A 26,209-nucleotide genomic window follows, 5' to 3' on the forward strand; every position below is an offset into this window, starting at 1 on the left:
ATGCTGCCTGCCCTCCTCCGGGGCTCTGCTCCCACCTGAGGGGTCAACATCTTCCCAAGGTGACTTTGCTTTATTCTGGGAAGGTGGTACCCCACCTCCACGACCCTGATGGGATGGTGGCCTTTTATCACATGGGGCCTGCATCGGGTTTCCCAAATGGGCCTCTGGCCTCTAATTCCCTGTCGCATTCCTCACCCGTAAACACACGGTGGGGGCCCGAGCAACACCTGCTGACTGCGACTTTGTTCTAAAGGGAGCCAGTAGCCGCCCTCCACCCCGCTGTCCGTCTGTCCATCTGTCCCTGCGGGTGAGGCTCTTGCTGAGCCCCGAGCCGTCTGCGCCTGTGGTGCAGCGCTGCCGGCTTCTGCCTCTTGTCCCCTCTCCGTGCCTCCGCCTTTAAGTCAACACACACCCTGAGTGACCCTCAAAGCTTATTCCTTCGACGGTAAACCTCAGCTGTTGGCTTGAACTGAGAGCTGCCAGAAGAGGTGACATCATGAAGGGGTGACTTTTGGGGACAGACCTTTGAAGCTCAGGGGCGTAACTCATGGGCTTCAGCAAGCTGAAAGTTGTTGGCCCAGTGGATTTGATTACTATCGGAAGCTGCGTAGTTCTACTCTCCTCTCGGTGCTGTGCGGCCCCCCAGCAAAGGCCAGGGTCCTCACAGAGGGGATGGGGAGACCCAGAAAATGCCTCCCCTGAAAGGGGGTGGGGAGGAGGAAAGGAAGGTTCCTTAATCCTTAAATGGGAGGCAATGGAGGTGCTACAAAGGAACACGTCCATAGTTCAGTGGGGAACATTCCAGTGCCGTTGACGTGGGTGTCGGGGAGCAGGCATTGGACCTGCTCTCAGAGAGGCTGGCAGAACGGTAGTTTAATACTTTTTAAAGGGAGCAGGAGGTGTGAGGTCCTGCAGGAAGGGGCCGTGTACTTTGCCAGGTCCTGCCCAGTCCTGCAGGGCCTCCTGCCTCCAGCCCACTCCTCCGCCACCTCTTCCCATCCCTTTCCTTCCCGACTTCTTGGCTCACGCGCCCCGGGCCGGCCTGGCAGCTGTGCCAGCTCACCGGTTTTGGAGGCAGCCTCTGCAGCAAAGTCAGCGGCAAACTTCTTGAGGACCTCTGCGCTGTCTTCCTTCACGAAGAGGCCGATGAAGTTGGAGGAGGTGTAGAGCTCCAGGGGCAGCGGGGCTGAGAACTTACACTTCCAGCGGCTGACCGTTGTCTGCAGGGCCTCCCCCAGGGCGTCCACCTTGCTGTCCTCACACTGGCAGGGAAACAAGAGGCTTCGTTCAGCGACAAGGGGAGAGAGATGTCTGGTATGACTTAAAGCTTGGCATCCTCTGCCCAGCGCCGGGGGCCGATGATGCAATGATTAAACCACCGCGTCTGGTCTGTGAGGAAGGAGGAGACCTGCAGGCTCCCAGTTACCTGGGGATGGATTATCCAGCTGGGCAATGGATGACCTCTCCCCTCTCTCCCTGCCCTGACGTGCTCCTCTGAACTCAGCCAGCATGCAGCGGGACTGGTCCAGCAGAAAGGGAGCCCGAGGGACGTGCCAGGACAGTGTATAGCACCCCAGGATAAGTTGTGTATTTTCCACTGTTCTGCATCAGAACAGAAAGAAAGGGCACAATTTCTGTTCTGCTTAGATGATCAAAAGTTGACTCCGCTTCCACCCCCAGGATGCTTGGGAAGAATGAGGCTCCGAGAGCTGTAACATCCTTCTCCCACCCTCTTCAGAGCACTGGGACAAAGAATGAGATTGTCTAAAACTCTGAATGCTTTTGAGAAAGATCCTGGGATGACTAAGAGGAAATGATGATCATTTTAATTTTCAGCCTGAACGGTGAAAGAGAAGGTGTGAGGAACAGATTTTCACCTATGAAAGGAGGGTGGGGGTGGGAATATGAATGAGATTCTGGAAAAACAATCCAAAATATTAGACAAACATATTGTCTTAAAATGCTACCATTCTGCCTCATCGTGACTCTAGCTGGAGAAATCAGTTCTTCTCCGTCTCTGCAGAGAGCCGAAGTAGATGAAATGTATTTACATTTATTATAACGAGGGGGATTTAGTGCAGTGGTTAAGCTTCATGACAGCTGGAATTATGGACTAGGGGACGATGCTGGGTGAGAGGTATCTCTGCCACCTCTAGAAAGATGGAGCAAAGCAAAACCTGTGGACAGTGTCCACGCGGCTCAAGTCACCTGCCCCGTCTACAGTCTCCGTGTCTCCTCCCCAGCTCTCTGACGGCTGCTCTTTCCTCATGAGGGGGGAGGGGCAGACAACAGATGGGGTGAAGCGGGGTTAGAGAATCTGCTCCCTCTGCGGCTGCCAGGCAGTGGGGCGGGGTCCCGAGGAGCACGCTGTGGCCATGATGCTACCACACTGGACCCCGAATGCTCCTGGGCCTCTGCAGACAGGAGAAAGGCAGGCTGGGGTGAACAGCCACAGATGCCACTGATTCCTCGAAGGCTCCTCCAGCTCTGGAGCCCGTGACCCTTGCTGGCCATATCCTGACAGGCTCCCAGGGCTGGTGGGATGCGGGCATCCAGGACTGGGCAGGGCTGTGGCGGCGTGGCGGGGCGGGGGCGCTCACCATGAAGAACTGGCAGAGGGTGATGTGGGGGAAGATGTTGTGCGCCTTGTTCTTGCCACAGATCTGCTTTGACTGCTGCCAAAAGTCGGAAAGCTTCTGTGCTAAGGGGCCGGTGGGGCGGAGGTAGAGGACGTACTCCCGGGGCAGGGGGTCATCCAGGAAGGGGTCGCCGACGTGGGAGAACAACCTGCCAGAGAGGAGGGGACCGAGCAGGCGTCACTTGAGATGAGGGAAGCAAAGGAAGAACTGAAAGAGAGCTCCACCCTGGGCAGGCCCCACCCCCAGCCCTCCCCCAGCCCTGCGAGGGGAAGGGTTTTCATCTTTGTGCTTTAAAAATCTACCCTTTGTATCTGCTAACCCCACACACCAGATGCTAACACGACATTGTACATCAACTATACTTCAGTTAAAAAAAAAATCTGCCCCTTGAAGCTCACACCTGGTAACCAGCTCTCGGGGGCGCCGAGTTCTCTTCCCCTGCCTGTCCTAGCGCATTCACACCCCACAGCTCCCTACAAAAATCCAGAAGCTGCTCTGCTCTCCAGCAAGCATTTCAGATAAACTTCAAACTGTTCCCAGTCCACCAGGACCGGCCCGGCCTGGCCTGCCCCTCTAGTGCATCTACGATTAAACCCAGGTGCCTCCAAAGATAAGGGGGGGGCTTCGGGATGGTCGCCTTCTGGGGTCGGCCCTGGGTAGTGATATCCTGGAAGGTAAATAGGATGTTTTTAATCAATTTGCCCAGGATCTAAAGTGGATCTTTAAGTGCCTGGAGGGGGGTGGATACCATGATGGGGGCTCTATCTTAGAAATGCTTTGGATTTCTTGAAACAGCTCTGAGGAGAGCACACACGGGGCCAGGACAGAGGCGGCAAATGGCTTCATCCCTGGGCTTGTCACATGGTCTTTTGACTCCCCTCCCCGCCGCAAGGTCCTGTTTGACAGGCTGCACATCCCTGCTCATCCACAGACACTTAGAGTTAATTACATGCTATTTTCTCTATTTATTTATTTCATACCAACCAGTCACATGCCGCCTGAACACTTCTTCCTCCTGTGGATGCCAAGGCTTTTTGTCTGGAAGAAGAAACCAGATTTCTATTATTAGTATTTTTAGCCTCCTATCTGCTTTTCTCACTGCACTGGCAAGAGCTGGGTGTGCAGCAGGGTGTCAGGCCTACTCAGGGGCATAGGGGAGACACCTGCAGCAGGACGACTCCCCAGGGGTCACAGGGATGTTGGACTTGTGATTAATTTCCATGTAATTAGCACTGGATTTGCATGCAGCCTGACAGCCCATGCCGTCTATTTTTAGTTATTTTCACATCAGACTTTTATTTCTGCTCCCTAAAGGTTGCCATGTCTCACTTTTCCCTCCTTCCCTTTCACCCACTCCCTCTTCCTGACCCAGATCCCATACAGAGCATTTCTTACCCGCAGCCCCTTGGCAAAGTGTGTTTGAAAGCGGTGCTGAGGGCATTAAGACTTGAGGCTAGATGCCCACAAGGACAATTAGTTTGGTTCAATCCAGTGCCTCTTCCCACCCGCCTCCAACCACCACCACCCGCCTCAGACTGGATCCATTGTCTCCAGCTATTTCACAGACATCTTTCGGGACAAGTAGCCCTGGGTAAAAGAGTATGCCGGAGGAGAAGGGCGGCTGTCACTCCCACTGCTGGAGAGACAAAGCCCTGTGAATGGTGGGGCAGTGTCACAGGGTGGTTCTCGCCATGAGTCATAGCCCAGTGCACAAGCATGTAAGTAGAGCAATTCTGAAACTTCAGACTGGTCTCCAAAAGCCAGACAGTTCTGGGTTTGCGTCCAGCTTCGCTATTTGCCCATCCACTCATGCAGTCAAGTTTGTTTGTTCAAATTATACCTATCGAATTACTATGACTTTGTCAGCACCGTGCTAGGCTCTAGGAATACAGGACAAAACAAGACTTATATGGGCCCTGCCCTCGTGGAGTTTTCAGTGGAGCAGGCATGACAATGTTAATTGCCCAGATGGTTATTTAATTACGTTAGTGGTCAGTGCAACGAGGGGAGAGCACACTGGACAGGGAGGTGGGGGGGGGGTTCAGCAGGGAAGCGGCATTTCAAGTGTGGCCTGAAGAACGTGGGCCCCCCAGGTAGAGGTGGGCTGTGAGTGGGGGCTGTGGGGGCAGGAGACACCTAGTTCCTCTCTACAGTGAGGAGTCTTGAACAGTGCCTGACACCCTGGAGGCGATCAGTAAACGATCATTCCTGTCCCTTTATGATGCACCAATTCAGGGTCCGTGGGAGAGAGAAGAGAGGGGAGGAACTTCTAGTGTAAACCGATGCTCTTTCCAAGCATCTTTTTCCCAACTGGCTGCTGAACCCAACTCCTCCTTCCTCATCCCTTCTTGGAGCAATGAGAACCGCTGATGATGTGATGATGACCAGAGATCAACTGGAGGCGCAACACCTGGCTTCACACAAGGCAAAATTCAGGCGAAGGAGGTCAAGGCTACACCGGAGGCTTCAGCCTGGTTCGAGGCCAGCCATGGTGGTGCTGCTCCACCACCCAAAGAGAAATACTTTCCTTTCCTCCATGAAAATCTGAGCACAGATACCAAATGACCAGAATAAGGAAAACTGCACAACTGAGTAGAACAGCATCCTAGAAGACAAGCTACTTACAGTAAGATGAGGTTTTGCAAAAGCAAGACAGACTCCTCGGAACCCCTCGGAACAGAAGCTGGTGCGGAAAAGGCGGGAAACACAGGGAACCCCCTCTTTCCCGCCACACATCTCACTTTTTTCAGATCCTGAAGCCATGCACCCACAGAAGAACACAAAGCATGGCCTTTTAGAGGTTAGACTCTCCGAGGGATTAAGGTCACCAAAAAAAGACTTATTGTTTCAGAAACAATTGGGAAAAGGAAAACTCATTTGTGGTCCAATATGCTATTTATATAAGGATCCAGTTTCTTTTTTCGAGGCTCTTCCCCCAATGAAATATATCTGACTGAAATTTACTTTACTTTTCCTTAACACTAGGAATATATTCCTTTGGAAATGAAAAAACTAATTAAGTTATGGTCCCTGTAACTCTAAAGACAAGTTTTGGAAAGGATTCAAAGATACAATTGAGATAGATAGATAGATAGAAGGTTTGGGGGATAAGGCTGTGGAGAAATGTTAAGGAGACCCAAGTTCTTTCTGAAGACGAGTCTGAAAGGGCTTCAGTTTTGTGTCTGGTTATCATATCTGATGTACCTTCTCCGATGAGGGTACAAAAATAAGCTCTGGCTACAACACAAAGGACTCCAGTTAGACACCAGAAAGAACTTCCTGGCAGCAACGTGCTATAAAAGTGGTTTTTTGTTTGGCTTTGTTTCTAGGAAGTTGTTACCGATCTGAAACAGGTGTGTGATTCTTGAGGCAGGAGGCCGTAGGAGGAGGAACAGCCCTGCTTCCCAAGGGTCACAGCCACCGGCAGAGCTGCTGCCTCACCCACTGCCAGGCTGACGGCGGTTTGGGCTGAGTTTGTTCCCAGAACTCTGCCCACAGAACAGACTGCACACGGGCAGGGGCAGAACACATCTCCCCGCTCCAGCCCCCTGAAGAAAGACTGTTACCATAGAGTTCCCACCTCCGTGGTCCATCCGTGGGGCCAATGCCAAGAACAGTGGGGTGTGTGGGGTGGACCCCAGAACACCAGGCTGAGCCTAAACAGCTGCTACCCTCAGAGTGACTCAGCCACTGGCAGAGCCTGCTGGGGACCTTGAGCAGAAAAAGGGGGAGTATCCCTGTCTACTCAAAGGAGAGCAGTCCAGCCATTGGATTATAGCAACCAGTGATTCAGGTGGGACTCCCATGGTTGGAATCAGCAGACAGCTGAACTACTGTAGTTCTATTACATGAGAACACGAATTTGACGCTTGACCCTGGTCCTAATCTTCCCAGTTACGTCTAGGGTTCACTCTTGGTGGAGTGCAAAAAAAAAAACACCAAAACCAAAACAAACCCTTATGCCTCCTAATGATGGGGAAGAACAGCATAAATCATATAAAAGCCATGGCTCATCAAAAAATCGAGCAAGCAGCTGCAAGGAAATTAGCCAGCTGGGGGCGAGTGGGCAGCACCCACTGATTGCCTTGCTTCACTCCGGGGGAGCTCCTCCCAGCTCTGCAGAGTTCTGGGTTCGCGGTGGCTCTGGCCCGGGGCCACGGCTCTACCCTACCACCAGGGTCACAGGTTGCCCTCTTCCTTTCCCTTTCCACCTGTGGGAGACCAAGCACAGCATCACTTCCCCCTCCCGCCTGCCTTCCCTCCTGCTTTTCCTCCTTCCTAATCTCTTTTTTCCCTTCTCCTCCCAGGGACCTCTTACCAGGAAACCAAATGTAAACCAAAGATAAAACCCAGAGTTGATCAAGTGTCATCACTTTCTGATCTAAAGTTTGATATGCAAATCAATGTGATATACCACATCCACAAAAGAAAGGACAAAAACCACATGATCATCTCGATAGATGCAGAAAAAGTATTTGATAAAATTCAACACCCATTTATGATAAAATCTCTTACCAAAGTGGGTATAGAGGGAACATACGTCAACATAATAAAAGCTATTTATGACAAACCCACAGCCAGCATAGTACTCAATGGTGAAAAACTGAAAACTTTCCTGCTAAAATATGGAACAAGACAAGGATGCCCACTCTCACCTATTCAACAGTTTATTCAACATAGTCTTGGAAGTCCTAGCCACAGCAATCTGGCAAGAAAAAGAGATAAGAGGGGTCCAAATCGGAAGAGAAGAGGTGAAATTGTCACTATGTGCAGATGATATGATACTGTATATAGAAACCCGTAAGCTCCACAAAAAAAATTACTAGAGCTAACAAAAGAATTCAGTCAGGTAACAGGATACAAGATTGACATTCTAAAATCATTTCTTTACACTAACAGTGAATTAGCATGAAAAGAAAGTAAAGAAACGATCACTTTTAAAATTGCATCTGAAACAACAAAATACTTAGGAATAAATCTGACCGAGGAGGTGAAAGACTTATACTTGGAGAACTACAAAATATTGATTAAGGAAATTAAAGATGACTTAAAGAAATGGAAAGATATCCCATGTTCTTGGAATGGAAGAATCAATATCATTAAAGTGGCCATACTGCCTAAGGCAATCTATAGATTTAATGCGATGCCTATCAAGTTACCCAGGACAGTTTTTTTTTGTTTTGTGTGTGTGTGTGTGTGTGTGTTTTACAGAATTAGAACAAGTGATCTCCAAATTTATATGGAATCACAAAAGACCCAGAATTTCCAAAGCAATACTGAAGAAAAAGAATGAAGCTGGAAAAATAACCCTCCTAGACTTTAGACAATACTATACAGAGCTAAAGTAATCAAAACAGCATGGTATTGGCATAAAAACAGACATATGAATCAATGGAACAGAACAGAGAGCCCAGAAATAAATCCACAGACCTATGGTCAATTAATCTTCAACAAAGAAGGCAAGAATATACAATGGAGAAAAGACAGTCTCTTCAGCAAGTGGTGTTGGGAAAACTGGACAGCAGCATGTAAATCAGTGAAGTTAGAACACTCCTTCACTCCATACACAAAAATAAACTCAAAATGGCTTAAAGACTTAAATATAAGACAAGACACAATAAATCTCCTAGAAGAAAACATAGGCAAAACATTCTCTGACATAAATCTTAGCAATGTTCTCCTAGGGCCGTCAACCCAGGCAATGGAAATAAGAGCCAAAATAAACAAATGGGACCTAATTAAACTTATAAGCTTTTGCAGAGCAAAGGAAACTATAAGCAAAACAAAACAACAACCTATGGACTGGGAGAAAATATTTGCAAATGATGTGACTGACAAAGGCTTAATTTCCAGAATATATAAACAGCTCATACAACCTAATAACAAAAAACAAACAACCCAATTAAAAAATGGGCAGAGGACTTAAAACAAGCAATTCTCCAGTGAAGACATACAAATTGCCAACAGGCACATAAAAAAAATGCTCAATATCACTAATTATCAGAGAAAAGCAAATCAAAACCACAATGAGGTATCACCTCACACCAGTCAGGATGGCCATCATTCAGAAGTCCATGAGTTTAGACACAGAATACAAACTTGCGGTTGCCAAGGGGGAGGGGGATGGGAAGGGATAGACTGGGAGTCCAAATTTGTAGATACTGACAGGCATATGTAGAATAGATAAACAAAATTATACTGTATAGCACAGGGAAATATATACAAGATCTTGTGGTAGCTCACAGAGAAAATAAATGTGACAATGAATGTATGTATGTTCATGTATAACTGAAAAATTGTGCTCTACACTGGAATTTGACACAACATTATAAAGTGACTATAACTCAATAAAAAAATGTTTTAAAAAAAAATCCATGAGTTACAAATGCCGAAGAGGATGTGGAAAAAAGGGCACCCTCCTACACTGCTGGTGGGAATGTAGTTTGGTGTAGCCATTATGGAAAATAGTATGGAGATTCCTCAAAAAACTAAAAATAGACTTACTGTATGGTCCAGCAATCCCACTTCTCGGTATATATCCAGATGAAACTCTAATGCGAAAAGATACATGCACCCCAATGTTCATAGCAGCACTGTATACAATAGCCAAGACATGGAAGCAACCTAAATGTCCATCGACAGATGACTGGATAAAGAAGTTGTGGTATATTTATGCAATGGAATACTACTCAGCCATAAAAACGAATAGAATAATGCCATTTGTAGCAACATGGATGGACCTAGAGATCATCATTCTAAGTGAAGTAAGCCAGAAAGAGAAAGAAAAATATCATGATATTACTCATATGTGGTGTCTTAAAAAAAAAAAGGATACTAATGAACTCATCTACAAAACAGAAACAGACTCACATAGTAAAAAAATCTTATGGTTACCAGGGAAAGGGGGTGGGAAGGGATAAATTTGGGAGTTTGGGATTTACAAATGTTAGCCACTATGTATAAAAATATATACAAAAATTTTCTGCTGTACAGCACAGGGAACTATGATCAATATTGTTTAATAACCTTCAATGAAAAAGAATATGAAAACGAATACATGTATGTATGGGCATGACTGGGCCATTGTGCTGTACACCAGAAATTGACACATTATAACTGATGGTACTTCAATTAAAAATAAATAAATAAAATAGATAAACAAGGACCTACTGTATAGCACTGGGAACGATGTTCAGTTTCTTATAATGAGATGTAATGGAAAAGAATCTGAAAAAATTATTTACACATGTATGTATATGTATAACTGAATTGCTTTGCTGTACACCTGAAACTAACATTGTAAATCAACTACATTTCAATAAAAAAAAATAAGAATTAAAAAAAAAAGCACTAATGGAGAAAGGCAAGACACAGCAAGGTATGTGCAGGGAAGTTAGAATTTGGTGACCCTAGAGCAAAAGTGGTAAAGCTGGAAGAAGGTCAAGATGAGCCTGAGCAGGGAGGCAGGGGACAGCTCCCAAGTGTCTGCCGTTTAGAGAGCTTGGGGAACGAGGCAGTGGGGAACAGTAGAGTCAAGCATGATCAGATTTGCAGGTGAGGGATGGATTTAAGGGAGAGAAACTGTATGCTGTTTAGAAGGCCTTGATGGTAGATCAGAAGGAGGACACTGAGAGGTTGAACTATAAGCAGGATGTTTGGATTGTTGATTGAATGAAGCTTGGAGACGGATTAGGAATGGTAACTTGAACACCTGTGTGGTTGGTGAAGCCATCCCTGAGAGAGAATGCAGGGGTGGAAACAAGTTTGGGCTGGAGTGGTAGTGGGTGGGAGATGAGTTCCCTGGAGAACCTGGGGGTCTGGGCTAACTGGAGCTACACCAAGTATCACGAACAGACACGGGCTAGTTGCCACGTACTGTATTCCGAAAGCTTTCTCTGTTACCTTGACCATGAGTCCTGGTCTCTGTTTGGAAGCCAGAAGTTGCTTTCAGGCTGCTCACTGGATTCCTGCCTCCTGTCTAAGGAATACCTTCAGCTCCCAACTCGTTCAATACTGACGTCAATAAATATTCAAGCCATCCCTGGCTCAGGCAGATGGGTCACCCCTCCCGCCAGGTTCTCCAGAGCAGCTCATCTCTCACAGTCCTTCGAAGGACAGCTCAGCCCCTATTTTATTGCACTTGACACAACTCAAAAGTCTGACACCTGCAGTGAAAAGCAACGGGCAGCATCTATACTAATGGAAATGGTAATATATTCCCTTAAAATCTAAGATCTTGATTCAATTAAGTAGGAAACGAATTTGTTGAGCTTTCCAGTTACTTGAAGTTGCTCAGTCCTGGTCTTAGGACTGCTGGTAGCTGTGTGCTCGTGGCCTCAGGATCCCATCCACTCTGTGCATTGGTTCTCTGTGACCTTGGACTTTTTTTGTGTGCAAGAGAAGAGACAAGGGGTCAAGTATGTAATCCTCCAAGTGGATAAAGCTTCCTGTGCAACTGAAATTAAATTACATCTTTCTTTCATGTAGCCAAGACAGTCTTGAATTTTAGAAACATTTAATGCTGATAGAAGATTTTAAAAAATGTTCTCCATGTCCTGGGTACCAGTTGTCAAATCTTCCACATCTAATACTGTGAATTCAATTAAAAGATGACCTAATTCGTCAAGATCTCTCATTCTTTTCCCTGGAGCGTCACCAGGCTGGGGGATGGGCAGACTTAGCTAAAGTCCAGCTTCTGCTTTTCCTAGTCAGAGAGTCTTAGTCATATAAGAAGGCCGCTGGTGCCACTGAAGTTGAGGAATTCTTTTAGGGTGTATGTGAAAAACAGACGCTGCTTTGTAATGTGGTTTTAGGTAGAAAGAGCAGTGACTTTCATTGTGCCCCAGGAAGTGTCACCTGCTCAGGGCTGACCTTCTTCATGGATTTGAGGCAGGCTTGATTCTGCCTGAAGCTGATGGCTACCCTGAGAACAGAGGGCAGGCAGGTAACTCTGCACCTGTTTTTTTCAGTAGGAGAAAAATAAGGATAAGGAAGTCACTGATGGATGTACCAGGCACGTAGGCATTAAAGCCGCCTGGTAATTGGTGAAGCTGGTATTGTTAGGAGCCTCCCTGGACCAGGATGGCTCTTCCTTGACAGGTCAGCTGGGCTAGTCATCTCTGTGGTTGTCCCAGTCCCGGGGCTGGTTCTGGACACTCTGACAAAAGTCTGCATCCATCAAAGGCATAGACTGAGTAGTCGAAGCATGAGCCTGGAACCCTGGGCGGCATCTCAGCCAGTGGCCTCCAAACCTTGTCTGGAGAACCAGGGAGAAGTGGCCCCTAAACCTCTCACTGGAGGTCTGCTCCAGACTCCTGGGGTACCCTTCCAGGTTGGAACGGGACTTCTTGGCAGGAGAGAGTATCCCCCATGTGCAGAGCCCCCCGGTCAGGAGCAGCAGGGTATGAGGATGGGGTGGACAGACACAGAAGACAGAGCAGACAGGAGGAGTCCAGGCCCCCGTGACCAGCGATGGGAGATGCTTAGAGAGCAACCAGCTTAATCCTCTGAAATTCACATCCTGCTGCTCCTCTCACTCATTATTGCCTGTTAATCGTGACTTCAGTTTCTGATATAGTTACCCTCTCGGTTACCAGTGGCTAGTAAAATCCTTATAGATTTAATCCCACTTTTATTGATGGTCAGAGGCCCCACAAATGCAGGGGAGCATTTGAGGAGCGGCTAAGAGCCGCACAAGTCAGGAAGGGGGCGGAGGTGCTATTCCAGCCGAGCCTTCCTGGCTCAAGTGAAAATCAAGGATCGGCCAAATACTGTTGCCCCAGGGGGTCCTTGCAGGAGCTAGAACACAGGATCCAGTTTTCAGCTGTTGTTTCCCAAAGGAAGTCATTTCTCCAAAGGTGGTGAAAATGCCCAAACAAGAAGGTTGAGATAGAGAGATGTGACATCTGTCAAGTGTTTTGAGGTCCTCAGAAGCAACTGTAAGTGATAAACAGTGATCCCATGACTGGAAAGGATCTTGAGACCATCCTGTCCCTTCCTTCTGATGACCAGAGTTGTACCCCTTCGAGTTTGTGCCTTCGAAGGAATCTTCCCTGTTCTTACTCTACCAGGTACAAAAAAAAAACTTTTAAGAAAAGGGGAGTCAGCAATGTTCCTTTGTTACCTGACAGCCCTTGTGCTTGGAAAGTTCTTCTTTGCACAAAGTCCTTCCAACTCATGCCACATTTTCTGTACCTGGCAGAGCTGGCCACTCTTTTCCTATATAACCAAGCCATTTATTCCATCCCTTTCATGCAAGGAATTCTGGCTGCTTTTGGTCACCAAGGCCAGTGAGACAGGCTTGCGAAGAGCCAGGGCAGTTCAGTTTAACAACCTCATCTCTGAAGTCGCTGCCGGCTCTGGTTTCCTCCCTGTGAAGCTGATGGAGGGCAGTGGAGAGGCCGTCAATACACATAAACCATAATGGTCCTACCCATTTCCTTTGGAGGAAATGAACCTAATGGAGAAAGATATATTGATCATAAAGACCCGACTTCAGAATCAGTCTCCTGGTGGTGAACCCTTTCAGCTGGCTGGGCTAATGGCCTGCGCTTTCGGCCGCTGTGGCCTGTCTGAGAGCCACCCATCTAATAATCAATGGGCGAGCAAGCCCGCCGGGGGGCCGGGGACGCTACCATCAAAAGGCCCTCTGACGGGAGGAAAAAGCTGTGGGCTTTTTAAAATATATATATAAAGCTAATCAGAGAAGGAAAAAAGGTTGCTGAGCTATTTGGGGGCTTAAGAAGGGCTTCCCGTGGAAGAGCTCCAACCTGCCATGATGCCCGTCTTTCTCCCCCATCAGCAAGACTCGATTGTCCAACGCATAAAGAGCCTGTTAAGCAGCGCTCCTCGGGGGCTGGCTAGCAGGGACAATGCGGCCTAGGGTCCCTGATGCTTTTAGGTGGCGGGGCTCAGGAGCCCACGTGGAGAGGCCCCGTTTTGTTCTTGCTCGGAAGGGGCTGGAGCTCTGGCCTCTGCTGGAGGGAGGCAGCAGTTTGTCATTGGGAGACCAGCCATTAGACCACAGGTGGTGACTTAAGAAAACACACTTCTCCTTGCCTCTGTTGTAAGTCTCCCTAGGATCCAGACAAGGCCCTGCCTCCCCCTCGGATCAATGAGTGTTTGCACGGAGGCACAAGGGAGCCTTTGCAGTATAAAAGGAGCCCGTTCTTGGGAGCCCAGCTCTGACTAATTGCGGAACTGTGGACAAGTTAATTATCCTAAGATTCATTTCCCCAGTCTCTTAAATGGGGATGACAATACCTACCTTGCAGGACCGAACGATGATGAATATCAATGTCAGAGAACGTATCTGAGGAGCTCGGCACAGCATCTGGCATATACTAGGCACTTAGAAATCACATTTGCATATATGCCTGTGCATATTACTTAACGGTCTTTGCAATTCTCCCAGAACAAATGCCTGTAAGTTCCAGGCTAATAGGAATCCTTCAAGACTGGGCATCAGAAGGCCCAGGTCCCCTCTCTGCTAAAACAAGCTACAACCCTCTGGGCAGGTCTTGACGAGTATACGAGATCTGGGGGGAGACAAAAGCTCTTCAGATGAGGCAGTACCACAGGGAAAGGTGCCGAGGGAGAGGCAGCCAGAGATGTGTGGCTGGTGCAGAGATAGTCCACGGGAGGTTTCCTGGGGGCGTGGGGGGACACAACCCAGACTGTGGGGAGGCAGGTGGAGAATTTAGACTCCGTAAGGAAGGACGTTGGGAGTCACTAAGAGGCCCGGGGCAGGGGAGGGACAGTTCCCGCTCCCTGAAGGAACCCAAGGAGAGGAGGGACCGCCCTGAGCTGGGAGTCCACAGTCACCAGGCACAGGGGAGAGGCTGGCCAGGGTTCCCTTTTCCTTCTACGATCTTGTTGCTAGTGCTCCCTGTGGGGCCTGCATTCCCCACTCTGCAGAGTAAAACTGTCTGAACCAGCTCCCAGGAGAACAGGATAAAAGTGTCCGAAGTTCAACCCACTGCACATGCTCAGCTGTTACAACTCCCTGAGCAACAGGGGATCAGAAACTGCCTCTGTTTTGCCGGAGGACACACAGCAAGCTGAGGACACAGCGTTCCCAGAATCAGATGAAATGAAATCACGAAAGTCACAGTAACCCTTGGCCCAGTCCCCTGCCTGGAATAGGTGCTCCATCGGTGTGGCCATGACTTATCTCTTGATGACAAGCTCCTCTGTCCTCTCCGGGACTTCACCATTTCTGTGTGCTTTCATACACTTTTCCTCCTCTAGGAGAGACCTGGCGGTGGAATGTGGGTCCATGCTCTAACTAGCCGCTCGGTTCAGTTTCACATGAAGGCATCAGCCCCAAAGATTCTGTTTCTAGGTTACGGGCTCTATAGAAAACCATGGGAATCAGGCAGCCCTGGAGGGGCAGCGTCTGTTGTCCCGAGTCTCTGCGTCCCTGCAGAGGAAAGTCCAGCTGGCGGGGGAGCAGAGGTGTCTGCTGCATAAAAGAGGCTGTGTCCCTGTGGGACCAGGTAGAGGGCAGGAGGTTAATTCGGAGCCACGGGGAGCCCTGAGTGCTCCGAGGCGTGCAGAAGGCAGGAGAGCTTCTGCAGGAAGATACAGAAAGCCAAGAAGTGACTGTCCTCGGGGAGGCAGGACTTGCCTGGGAAGGAGGAGGAGGAGGATGGGGCTCACTGCTAAACACAACAGTAGTGATGAAGCTTTCCTCTTACAGATTCCCTCCTGGATCCTCCTAACAGCCCTGAGAGGTGGGCAGAGCATCCTCCTTGTTTTCATTTCACAGCTGAGAAGGAGGCAACAGAGAGGTTAAAACGCATGCTCAGCTCACACAGCAGCAGATGGCAGAGGTGGGACCAGAACTCTGCCTGTTCTTGTCCAGCGCTCTGAGGTCTGTGAGGTCCCTGGTTCTGGGAGCTTAATCTTGACCGCAGCAACTGGCAAGTGGGGTTTAACACACAGGGAGGGAACAGCCCCTCTCCCACCCCACCAAAAAGCCTCTGGGAGAAACACATGAAAACGAAGAGTCATTTCAGGTTGCAGACGCTGATATTCCCCCCCCCCCCACTCCGAGCCACTAGAATCAGCTAAAAATACTTAAACATGGGTGGTTTTTCAGTCCTTCGGAAATGGTTTCAGCCCAAAGCTACATGAGAGACTGACTCACAGTGTTTGTGGGTCAGAGAAAAGCACACAGACCAAACAGAGCCACTGTCGCCAGACACCGTCGCCAAGTCCTGCTTCACACAAGTGATCTATTCGCTCATGTGTAGTGAGTGTTGGCCGGGAGCCGGGCACCGCACTAAACGTTTTAAATATAAATGATCTCGTGCAGTTGAGGTAGGTGCTGTTATTGCCCTCACTGTACAGGTGAGAAAAGTGAGGCTTAGAGCAATTGTAGGACGTGGCCCGGGTCCCTCAACTGGGACTGAGCGGATGCTCAGCCGCTGGACCACACGGCCTCCCGGGCAGACGGCCGTCAGGACCAGCGCGGCCACCTTGCTTCTGACCACAGTGAGGTGAAGTGCAGGAACTGGCTTCAAACCATGACGGCGCTGCTTTCTCGGTCTAACCCTCAGCCGTTCATTTGTTTGTTCCTTCACTCCATGCAACATTCCTTCATCAGCATGCACTGTGTCCAGCTCTGCTGCCAAACACTGCATTAAGTGAATATAAAGACAGGAAATGGTGGCCCCTGCCCTCCAGGGAAGTAAGTCATCCCACGACGACCTCAACAGATATTGGAAGGAGGAGGATGCCGACATTAACAGAGCCCCTGTCATGTGCTGTGTATCTACAGACACACAGCTTATTTAATCCTTAAGCCAATTTGGTGGAGTGGGTACTCCTGCCTCCATTTTACACACGATGAAACCGTGGTGTAGAAAGACAGGGATCAGTGTTCAAGGCATGCAATAAGTCCACGACAGTTCTGGGATCAAAACAGGCCTCATTTTCAAGTTCATGTCAAACTCATGTTCTGCTCAGCACCTCTCTCCCCCCACCCATGCCTCTCCATCCATTAAGTGATTGAGGTCGGTTTCAAAGGTGCACGTGGGCAAACAGATTTAAGCGCTGGGTTTGAAGAATTAAGCTGAGCGTTTTCTACCAGGAGGACAGGTTGTTATCATGGGATTCTTGGCTGGACCTTTAAGGAGGCTGTAAGGCAGAGAGACATCACTGAGTCATCGGTGTGCACCAAGGTCTGCCAGAGCCGATCCTGTTCCACTGGCCGCCTATTTCGGGAGGTATCTGTGGAGCCCACAATCCACACAGGCAGAAGATCTGGACAGTCTTGGAGTCCACCGCATGAGCAATGAATGTACTTATAAATGTAATATGAAAAGAGGTGTCAGGAAGGGTTGCGGAGACTCAGGGCAAAGTGGGGTTGGCTAGTTTAGACACTTGCTGCCATTCAGGGGTCCGTCTAAAGCACGCCCATCCTATTTGTAAACACCATCATCTCTAAGAACACGTGCACCCCTTACCAGGCACCCCGCACCTCCCATGGCCTCGTTCTGCCGACTCTTCAGCCTCACCCTCGCGCATCCTGCTCCCTGGCTCTTGTCTTTCAGCCCACGCCCTTCTCCTATGTGCTCCCATTTCTGCAAGGCTGACTCTACCCTCAGTTTACCTGGCTGCTTCCTACCTATGTTTTAACATTCCCCGTGGGTTTTGTCCCCTCTGGAAGCTGTCCCCGACTGGTCTGGGCACCCAAACCACCCCATCCACCCTGCATTACACTTAGATGAGTTGTCTTCCATGATGACTGTGAGCTACCTGACGGAGAGACCGTCTCTTACATACTTTGTAGTCCTAATAGCGGGTCTAGTCTTTGCCACATAGTAGGTGTTAAATAAGCTTTTTTAAAAAGTGAACTTCATGAAGATGTTAAAGGTACAGATATCCGGTGTGGTGTCTATGGTGACGTCTCAGTGGTCCCTGCTTCCTGTGTGTAATCCTCTCCCACAGAATGCAGGTGAGACCCATGCTTGGCTTCTGTTCACAAGAATGTGGCCAAGATGATGCTGTCCCTCCCATGATTAGGTTACCTTGTACGGCCAAGGGGTTGGCTGTCCTTTGCGATTCCATTGTGCTACACATACAAGACTCTAAATGCCTCACTCCCCTGCTGGCCCTGTGAACTGCCTATGGAGAGACCCGGGTGGCAGGGAAATGCAGGTGGCCTCTAAGACCAGAGACTGGCTTCAAGCTAACAGCCGGCAAAAAGCTGGGGCCCTCCGTCCTACAACCAAAAGGCCATGAATTCTGCCCGCAACCTGAATGAGGCTGGAGGTGGACCCCAGCTGAAGCTCCAGATAAGAACACAGCCCAACCACAGCTTCACTGCAGGCAGACTCTGAGCCAAGAACCCAGCCAGCCTGGACTCCTCGTCCACAGAAACCTGAGACGATAAACACGCGCGTTTTCAGTCACTAAGTTTCTGGTGTGGAGTGCTAGGAAATGAATGGGTGTCCAGCTTTTCAGGAAAGGGACGCTAGGCAGGGAAGTAACGTCGATTCAGCGTTGGCTGATACAGCTGGTGAGACCAACCCCAGCCTTAAGGAGAAACCTAGGTGTTCAGTGCAGCAGATGGGAGGCGACGTCGATCTCAGAACCAACTGAAGCTGGCTGATCTGATTCCTTCATCATGAATACATCCTCGTCTCATTCCTGCCACCATTTAAACCTGATTTAGGCCATTACACGGCCAAGAGTCATAGCCTGGTACTTAAGGGAGGGGTCGAACGGAGCGGCCAGGACCCAGACTTGGAGTCAGACAAAGCGGGGCTGGAATCCAGGTTCAAGAGCCTGCGGTCAACGACCTGACTTCTCTGAGCTCAGTCGCCTGGGTGACCGAGGCAGGTCACAGTGCTTGTTACAGTCACGCGAACCAGCAAGAAGGAGTGGCGATTTCGAGGTCTGTGCTCTGCAGCCCCGGGTTTGCTCCCCACCCCCGCCGCCGACTGCCTTCCCCAGCTTCCCCGACTCCAGGGCAAGCTCGCTTGGGGATTCCCCTGGGCGCCACAGTTCTTGGCTGGTGCCTGGGAGGTTTGTGCCGCAGCTGACGTCCCAGGAAACTCTACCCGGCCTGTTCCAATGCTGTCAGGCTGCGACTCCTGAAATGACTTACTGCGTCCCCTTTCGTGGGGGCACCTTCCGTATTGTAAATGGAACTTTACCGAACATGCTGGGAAGTGGGAGCGTCCCAGCTCCCTGGGCCACCTCTGGTCTGCTGGCCCGACTCTATTTCCCAGACCATCACCCCTTTGCCACGGCGTCCTGACCCCCTGGCCTCGGCGCCCAGAGCTCATGCAGGGAATCAGGCCGTGTCTCCTGGCCGACAAGCACACTGCCACCCTGGGCAGCCCGGGGACCCTCAGGAAGCCTCACTCAGAGGAGGAGCTGTTTTGCTTTGTTTTGTTCTGAAATAAGTTCTTGTCTTCTCACTGGGCTTCTGAGCGCTTTGAGCCCTTCCAACTCATGAGGCCGCCTCCTCCCTCAGGGCCGTAGGAGAGAAGGAAACAGGGACAGGAAGGCAATTATTAACTTTATATTTTGGATAGAGAAATACAGCCCATTCACCTAGGATCCCACAGTCTAGAACATCTAGATTTATCAGATGTTTGCTAACATGCAGGACTGCGGCAGGCACTCCGAGAGTCACAGCGTGTCTGTGTCCGCGGCTTCAGATCCTGCTGACAGTGGATGTATTAAGATACAATATTTAGGATGCTCACAGAGTTTCAGGCCTTCAAGACCAATCCTCTCACGTGACAGACGCAGAACTAAGACCCACCGAGGGAAATGACTTGACAGGCCCAGGAAGCCGGGTCTCCTAAGTCCCCAGGCTGGGCTCCTGGCACATTACTAGGTGTCTCTGCCTTTCTGCTGAGACCGCACTGCTTGATTCCCTTTCCATCTAGAACCACTTCTTGAGCTCCTGGGCAGGTGCTCATTTGCCGAGTGGTCTTGGGACCCCCTTCACAGGGAGCAGCACCAAGACACGACCTCTGGGCTTGCTGTGGGCCCCCGCAGTGCGGTCTTGGCAGGGCAGCCCTCCCGCCCCAGGTTCTGCTTTCGTCTTTGACCTCCTCCCCCTCCTCCCCCCACACCCCGCCGCCTCCCCGCACCCCGCCCTACCGCGGCCCTCCACACCGGGGCACTGCTGCCTTTGCCAACAGCTAGACCCACCCTCGGGTGTGAAGGGAGCAGAGTCTGCAAGGAGCCAAGCTGCCCCGGCCCTGGGATGTAGGAACCACACGCTGGGAATGAATGGGGTGCTGCAGGGAGGAGGCAGGGGAAGGAGGAAGTGTCCCGGCACCATCTGATTTAATCTTCAGGGCAGGTCTTTGAGATGTTTTACAAGATGAGGAAGTTGAGGTGTAGAGAGGGAGGCAGTGTTACTAGGCTGAAGCGAAAACACGTGCAAGCTTAAGAATCCAACCCAGTCACTGGCTCCAGGGAGCAAGACGGAGGCCTGCATCCCTGCCGCACGCACAGGGCCTGACGCAGCTCGAGACAGCTCTGCATGACGTTCAAGGCCAAAAGCGCTTAACAATTTTTCACGCAGTTTATTTTTACTGCCACATTCAGATGTCACCCCTGACTACAGTCAGCCTTGATTTCTCTCAGGCCAACATAAGGTCATCTGATGCCTAAATGTGGGGCTTGATTCCTTCCGTCCTAATTAACTGACCCTCTGCCTCAACCGGCTCCTGAGTCGCCCAGAACACCTGCGTCCGGCACCCTTCATGGCAACAGGGAGAGGGGCGCTGCGGTATTTGCATACAGACGATTTCTGACGTTAGCTCTGAACCCCAGGAAACAGGCAATCAAATTAACCAATGAGTAAGAAAACCAAAGCAGATTAGAATGAATTACCTATGCTTGGACCAGGCTTGTCTTTAGCCATGAGATTTACAAAAGTGCTTCTTCTGGTCTGTTCTCTTTTTTCTAAGTATAAATCCAGTCTTTATCATAGGACCCTGAGCCTCAGTTGATAAAGGCTGTGTTGACTCTGTCCCCAGCCCAGAGGAGAATCCTGTATGAGTCACTTCCCCCCTGCCTGCTTCCCCCTGGGCTGATAAGCCTCCCTCCCAGGGTGGGAGGGAGAGATAAGAGCAGAGAGCATGCCTTGCTCTGCAGAACCATTTTCAATGACATCAAAAGCTTTTCTGAAGCTGTCTGGGCAAAGCCCCTTCAGGTGGTGCCAGACCATCACTCTGAGTGGCTACGTTATCTGGCCTGAGCTGCCTCCCCTAATCCATAACCTGATCCTCACTTTCCTGCCCCCTCACCGCCCCGCCCCCTACCAAAAGTATACGGTGCTCAGGCCCATTCCACAGAAGGCTACAAGTCAAAAAGTCAACGGCTATCTGGGTTACCTGAGTCTTTTTCATGGACGAGGTGGGAAACTGAGAAGCTGAGTGGAGCAAAGGGATGCATGTTCCTTGTGCTTATGTATTAAACTGGGTTCGTGGCGCTGTGCAGTTGAGGTGACAGTGGGTGTCAGCTTCATTCAACGTGCTTAAGAGCTCTGGGGATTTAATGAAACTCATCCTCAGCACTGGACTGTGAACGGGAGAGGCTAATGTGTCCATTTCACAGAGCAGGGAGCTGAGGCTGAGAGGGGAAACAGGACTTCCTTAAGGTGGCGGGGAGTTGAAACAGAGCTAACTCTGAATCCAGGACTCACAAATCCTCATCATGTACCCGCTCCACCGTGCCAACCCGTGTCTTCCCTCTGCCCCTTTGACTGTTGGGCTTCCCTGGGAGAAGAATGAGCTGGTGGTCCAGCCAGTTCTTGTCCTGGACCTGTCCCTGTGTGGCCCTGGGCAAGTCCCTAACCTTCCGGGGACTGTGGAAAATGGAAAGGGCTTCGATGGATCTCAAAGTCCCCTTCCAGTTCTCATAGGCTGTGAGCTCCGTGTCCTGTGGATTCTCTTTTCTTTCTACACACCAAGGGGAGGAAGCTGGGCTGTTCCCTTGCCCTTAAATGACAATGAGAAGTGCCAGGTGTGGGCGGATCAGAGTGGCCGGTAAGGGAGGGAGGGAAGGACGAGGCCGGAGAATCCTCAAGGGGCACTGACACTGGGTACAAAGCAGGGGTCACACTTACAATACCCCAAGCAACGGAAAGCAGGCATGTCAACTGCAGCCCTCCCTACAAGGGGCAGCTTCCAGCCTCACTCTGCCTCATCCCAGCCAGAGGGGACCATATTCCCTCTCAGTCACTGGTGCTCAGTCTGACTCCTTCAGCTGCTCCCCCAGCTGCAACACAGGTTGGGCTCCTCCACCCACTGTTCTGTGTTCAGTAGTTAAGACCCGAAGAGAACGATCCTTCAGGAAAATGAGATGCCACTGTTAGCGCATCGCAAAGATGAATTCCTTGAGGAAGAGAAGGCTAAAAGGCCCATCTCCACTTCTGGAAGGGCAGCCACGTGCCAGTAAGGCAGCCTCTATTATTCTGAGGAAAAGACTTATCTCGCCCTGTCGTTTGCCTTTCTTAGCAATTGAGTGTAAATTTTGGGATTGTCCTCACTGCTAAATCATTCAATGGGAGCGGTCCTGGCCAATACGCTAGCCACTAGCCACGTGCAAAATAAAACGAAAAATTCAGTTCCTCATCACGCTAGCTGCGTTGAAGGTACTGGTGGCTACCATGCTGGATGTGCAGATCGAAACATTCTCATCGCCACAGAATGTTCCAGTGGACAGTGATGCCCTCGAATGAAGGCTCCTCAGGGCAGGGACTTGGCCTTGTTCATTTCTAGATCTCAAGTACCTAGTCAAGTACCTGGCACATACTTGGCACTTAATTTATTGAATGCATTTATTGAATTCACAGTTTTGGAGGTTAGCTAGGACAGAGAATGTCAGCATAGTGACGCTAGTAATTCAAAATTGCACAGCAGACTGCTTCCAAGAATCTCTGACCTCCCCTAGTGTTCATTTCCTAAGAAGGTCTTGGGCCCCCGATGGTGCTTCCCTAGCCTGGGTGCTAACAGGGACACAAAAAACAAGAGAAAAGGTCGTTAAATGTATCGGAAGGAACAGAGGATCTGGAAAGAGAAGGCCAAGGTCTTAGTCCAGACTCCAATCACAGGAACAGGTGGGAGGGAGTCAGTCAGACCCTTCGAATCTCACTCTCTTAAGCTCTAAAGTGAGAGTAATAATACGCTCCCCAAAGAGTTGTTTATATGAACAAAAGAGATAACAGAACAGAAAGTACTTTGGAAACTATGAAGAGTTTGTGTCATCGACCTTGACCTCAAGTTGCTTTTGAGTCCCACTGCCGTAATCCTTAAGAAACCTTTGTCTCACCCAGCCGCTCTCCCTGCCTTGGGATCAGTACTTCAATCTGTCGTGCACACCTTCATGGAAGTGTTTCTGCTGAAACACCACTGTTACCATGCCGCTGAGCGCCAAAGACTGCAGCGGCTCCTCACTGCCTATAAGATCGAGACCGATCTCCATCCTCTAATATTTGATACTGTTACAAGCCCCATTTGCTTAGGGAGCTCCTATGTCATGATGATCAGATGGGACGTTCCTGAGGTGAGAGACATTATTCCCAGTGCACACGTACCACCGCCCGACCCATGCCTTTCCCCCTTCCACCCCTTCAAACTGCACCTGCTCCCTTGAGTTCACTGTCCCTCCAGCCCCCAATAACCCCCGCATTCTTAGTGCCTGACTTGTCTTGTGCATGATAAGTTCTCCCATGTGGGCTTGTTCTGACTGCTTCATGCATCCACACTCGTCCACAACACCGGACAACACGCAAAGAAGGGAACGGTTCTTAGGCAGCAGTTGGTTACTTAGTGGTACCTAGGGATGGGGACAGCGGGGTTGGCCCCGTGGGGCTGGCTTTAAAAGAAGCCAGATAGATAGGGGACAGGGGAAGCCAAGAAGATTAGGTTTGAAAAGACAGTCCAACCAGCTTTGTGAAGGTGGACTATGATTTTCCTTCAATGGACTCCATGTTTTGGCACACACATTTCCAATGCCTTATATTTACTAAGTAACAATAATAAATTCATTTCCCCATTTTGTTATACTGTTGGTTGATATCATTTCAGCCCCAAAGAACAGAATTTGAGTTAGGTGAGGCTTTCCTTTGGAGAGCTGACTTCTCTTGGTTTCAGTCATTGGTTTCTCCCTGAATCGGTTTTGCCCCAATGACCCCCCACTATTCACCTAGAGTTCTCACACTGGTCTGGGAGGAGGTGTCGCCATGATGGATGTGCTGTGGAGCCCCGTGACTTAAGATGACATGCCAGGGAAAAGTGGAGCACTGTCAGTAGCCAAGATCATCCCAGAAGATGAGCCCAGGCGCCCAATCCAGGGCCAGGGCGTGTGGCCCCAGACGGCATCATCTTTATAATAAACACCATCTTCCCCGGGGAGAAGAGGGCTGCAGCCAGGCGGCCACCGCCTGTGTGAGGCCTAAGCCAGCACGACAGATCTCTCTCCTCTTGGAGCGCCTAGTTCAAACCCCTAATTACAGGGCAGGCTAGTGCCAGGAGGGGGGTGCTCTGCTGGTGGCCCTGAAGCCAGCTATCAGCCAGGACGCCAGCTTCTCTCAAATCGGCCACAACTGGTCTCAAACTGGAGTGAACCTCCATGTAGACAGATGCACTAGAGGGGTAGGGGGGCGAGAGGAGCCCTCCAGGAGGGGAGAAGGTACGTCCCGTTGCTAAGAAGCTCCCAGGGCCGTGGAGAGCATTCTCCTAAGGAGAACTGGAAGGCTGACCATCGGGGAAGATGCTCCTTCGCACAAGAGAATTGGGGTTTCACTTTTTGGAGACCCAGCTGCCTCATCTAAAGAATGGAATATCTAATTCATAGGATAATTATGAGATAAATGTTGCCGGTATAACTTGAAAGCTCCTTGCTCTTGGCTGAGCACTGCAACAGATGGCACACTTTCTCCTAAAGCGGGAAGCAGCTGTGTGTTCTGAACAGCAGTAGCCCAAAACCTAGGGCACAAAGTAGAGTTCTTCCTGCCTACCCGCCAGGGTTCGTTCCTCTCGCCAGGCACTGAAATACAGATATTCACTCAGCTCTACGCCCATCATTGCACTTCGCAGTGATACTGACAATAAAATAAGTTTCTATGTTGTCTTTCCTTCTAGGGTTTCAAAGCGTGGTTCCCAGTTGTCTACTAGCCCAGCATTCCCAAGAGGGCAGGGGAGAAGAGGGGTAAGCATCTGAGTCCCACCAGTGGAGAATGGGGGCTCTGTGTTCAAGTGCCTTGCCCCCAGCTCCCTAGGATGACAGGGGCAGAGCCTGGACTTGGACCTTGAAACGCAAGTGTCAGGATCCTCATCTAAGCCCACGAGGTTCTCCTTCAAAGCTCGGCTGGACATGGACACTCTGGAAATAGGGGACTGAGATCAACACCTGCCAGGTGGAATTCAGGCAGAGTTTAGGTTTTCAGCTTCTCTGGAATCACCTCACCAGCCTCCTTCGGGGAGAATGCGGCTTTGGTTTCTCTTACACAATAAAAGGGTGGGGTTTGGCCCCTCACCGCATGGAGGATGACACTGCTAGTCAAATGCCCTCAGTTCACACAGTGCTGGCTGACTGCAGGCCTCTGCAGCTTCGGGGGTTTAGGTCAAAAGCATGACAACACATCATGGGGCGTAACTGAGGTCTACTGAGGGGAGAAAACACCTTGCCCCTGCAACCAGCCTGAGCAATTTGCCAGTAAGCAGGACCTGCCACCAAACCCCTTCTCAGCAAGGGGCACCCCATGCTGGCAAGCCTGTTCCTTTAGCAGCCTTGTTCTCAGACGGAGGGATGGGCAGTGCACGGATATACACACTGGGTACGGGGTCAGAGGATCTGGCTTTGAGCCTTGGCTCTGCTGTTTATTGACTGCGATTTAGGGAAGAACCTCTCTGGGCACTGGCATCTCATCTGTCAGCGTGCAGTGATAACCACTACTTCACAAAGCTAGTGTCGGAGTTCAAGGCCAGTGTGGCGCAGTGGTCAGACCCACGGCCGCACAAGGCAGACCTGGATTTGAATCCTGTTCCACCAGTTACATGACACTTGGGTAGTTTACTGAACACAGCAAAGCCCCAGTTTTCGCATCGGACATTAGAGGATGGTAGTAATACTTAGAGCGTTGTTTGGAGGTTTTCACTGGCACCGCGCCTGGCACTCCGGAGAGTCCCCCGTCAGTATCGCAGACAGGAGACGGAGACGGAGAGCCCGATGCAGCTGCAACCAACTGTGCTGACGTTCTAGGCTTTGGGCAAGTGTCGTCAGTGTAGGCAGGGCTTTGCATACAATGCATGATAAATGTCTGCTCCATGTAACTGTGGCATCCGTATGGCTGCAATTTCCCTCCAATTCAGCTCAGAGATTAGTATCATTTGCAATCATGACATTCCAGGCTGCTGGCCCTACAAAGCCGACCAGCTACAGACAGGCAGTACATGATTCAGCTGCACCTCCGGGGAGGGTGTCTGGTGACAGTGAAAGCCACAAGGGATCCGACCCAAGTTCTTTCTATGTGTCAATAGAAGGCTCTTCCCCTCCCAGGGAGGATGAAAAGCATAGTGCCTTGTGTA

The 26,209-nt window shown here is 50.1% G+C and overlaps 1 protein-coding gene across 8 annotated transcripts in view; it reads right to left on the minus strand.

Moving 5' to 3' along the window:
* Nucleotides 1-26,209, minus strand: part of UBASH3B (ubiquitin associated and SH3 domain containing B) — a 132,830-nt gene that overhangs the window by 29,308 nt on the left and 77,313 nt on the right. For 3 of the 8 annotated variants that reach the window (XM_072953824.1, XM_072953832.1, XM_072953830.1), the window contains exons 2-4: nt 3,624-3,677; nt 2,601-2,787; nt 1,064-1,262 (exon numbers count right to left, since the gene is read on the minus strand). In XM_072953824.1, coding sequence (XP_072809925.1) covers nt 1,064-1,262; nt 2,601-2,787; nt 3,624-3,677 — 440 coding nt within the window. Of the gene's footprint in view, nt 1-1,063; nt 1,263-2,600; nt 2,788-3,619; nt 3,678-4,034; nt 4,096-14,774; nt 14,925-26,209 lie in introns of those variants that run through there. The other 5 variants (XM_072953827.1, XM_072953825.1, XM_072953826.1 and 2 more) reach the window with 4 other exon arrangements.

This window comes from Vicugna pacos, chromosome 33 (assembly GCF_048564905.1).
Source record: "Vicugna pacos chromosome 33, VicPac4, whole genome shotgun sequence".
In the NCBI taxonomy this organism is placed as follows: Eukaryota; Metazoa; Chordata; class Mammalia; order Artiodactyla; family Camelidae; genus Vicugna; species Vicugna pacos.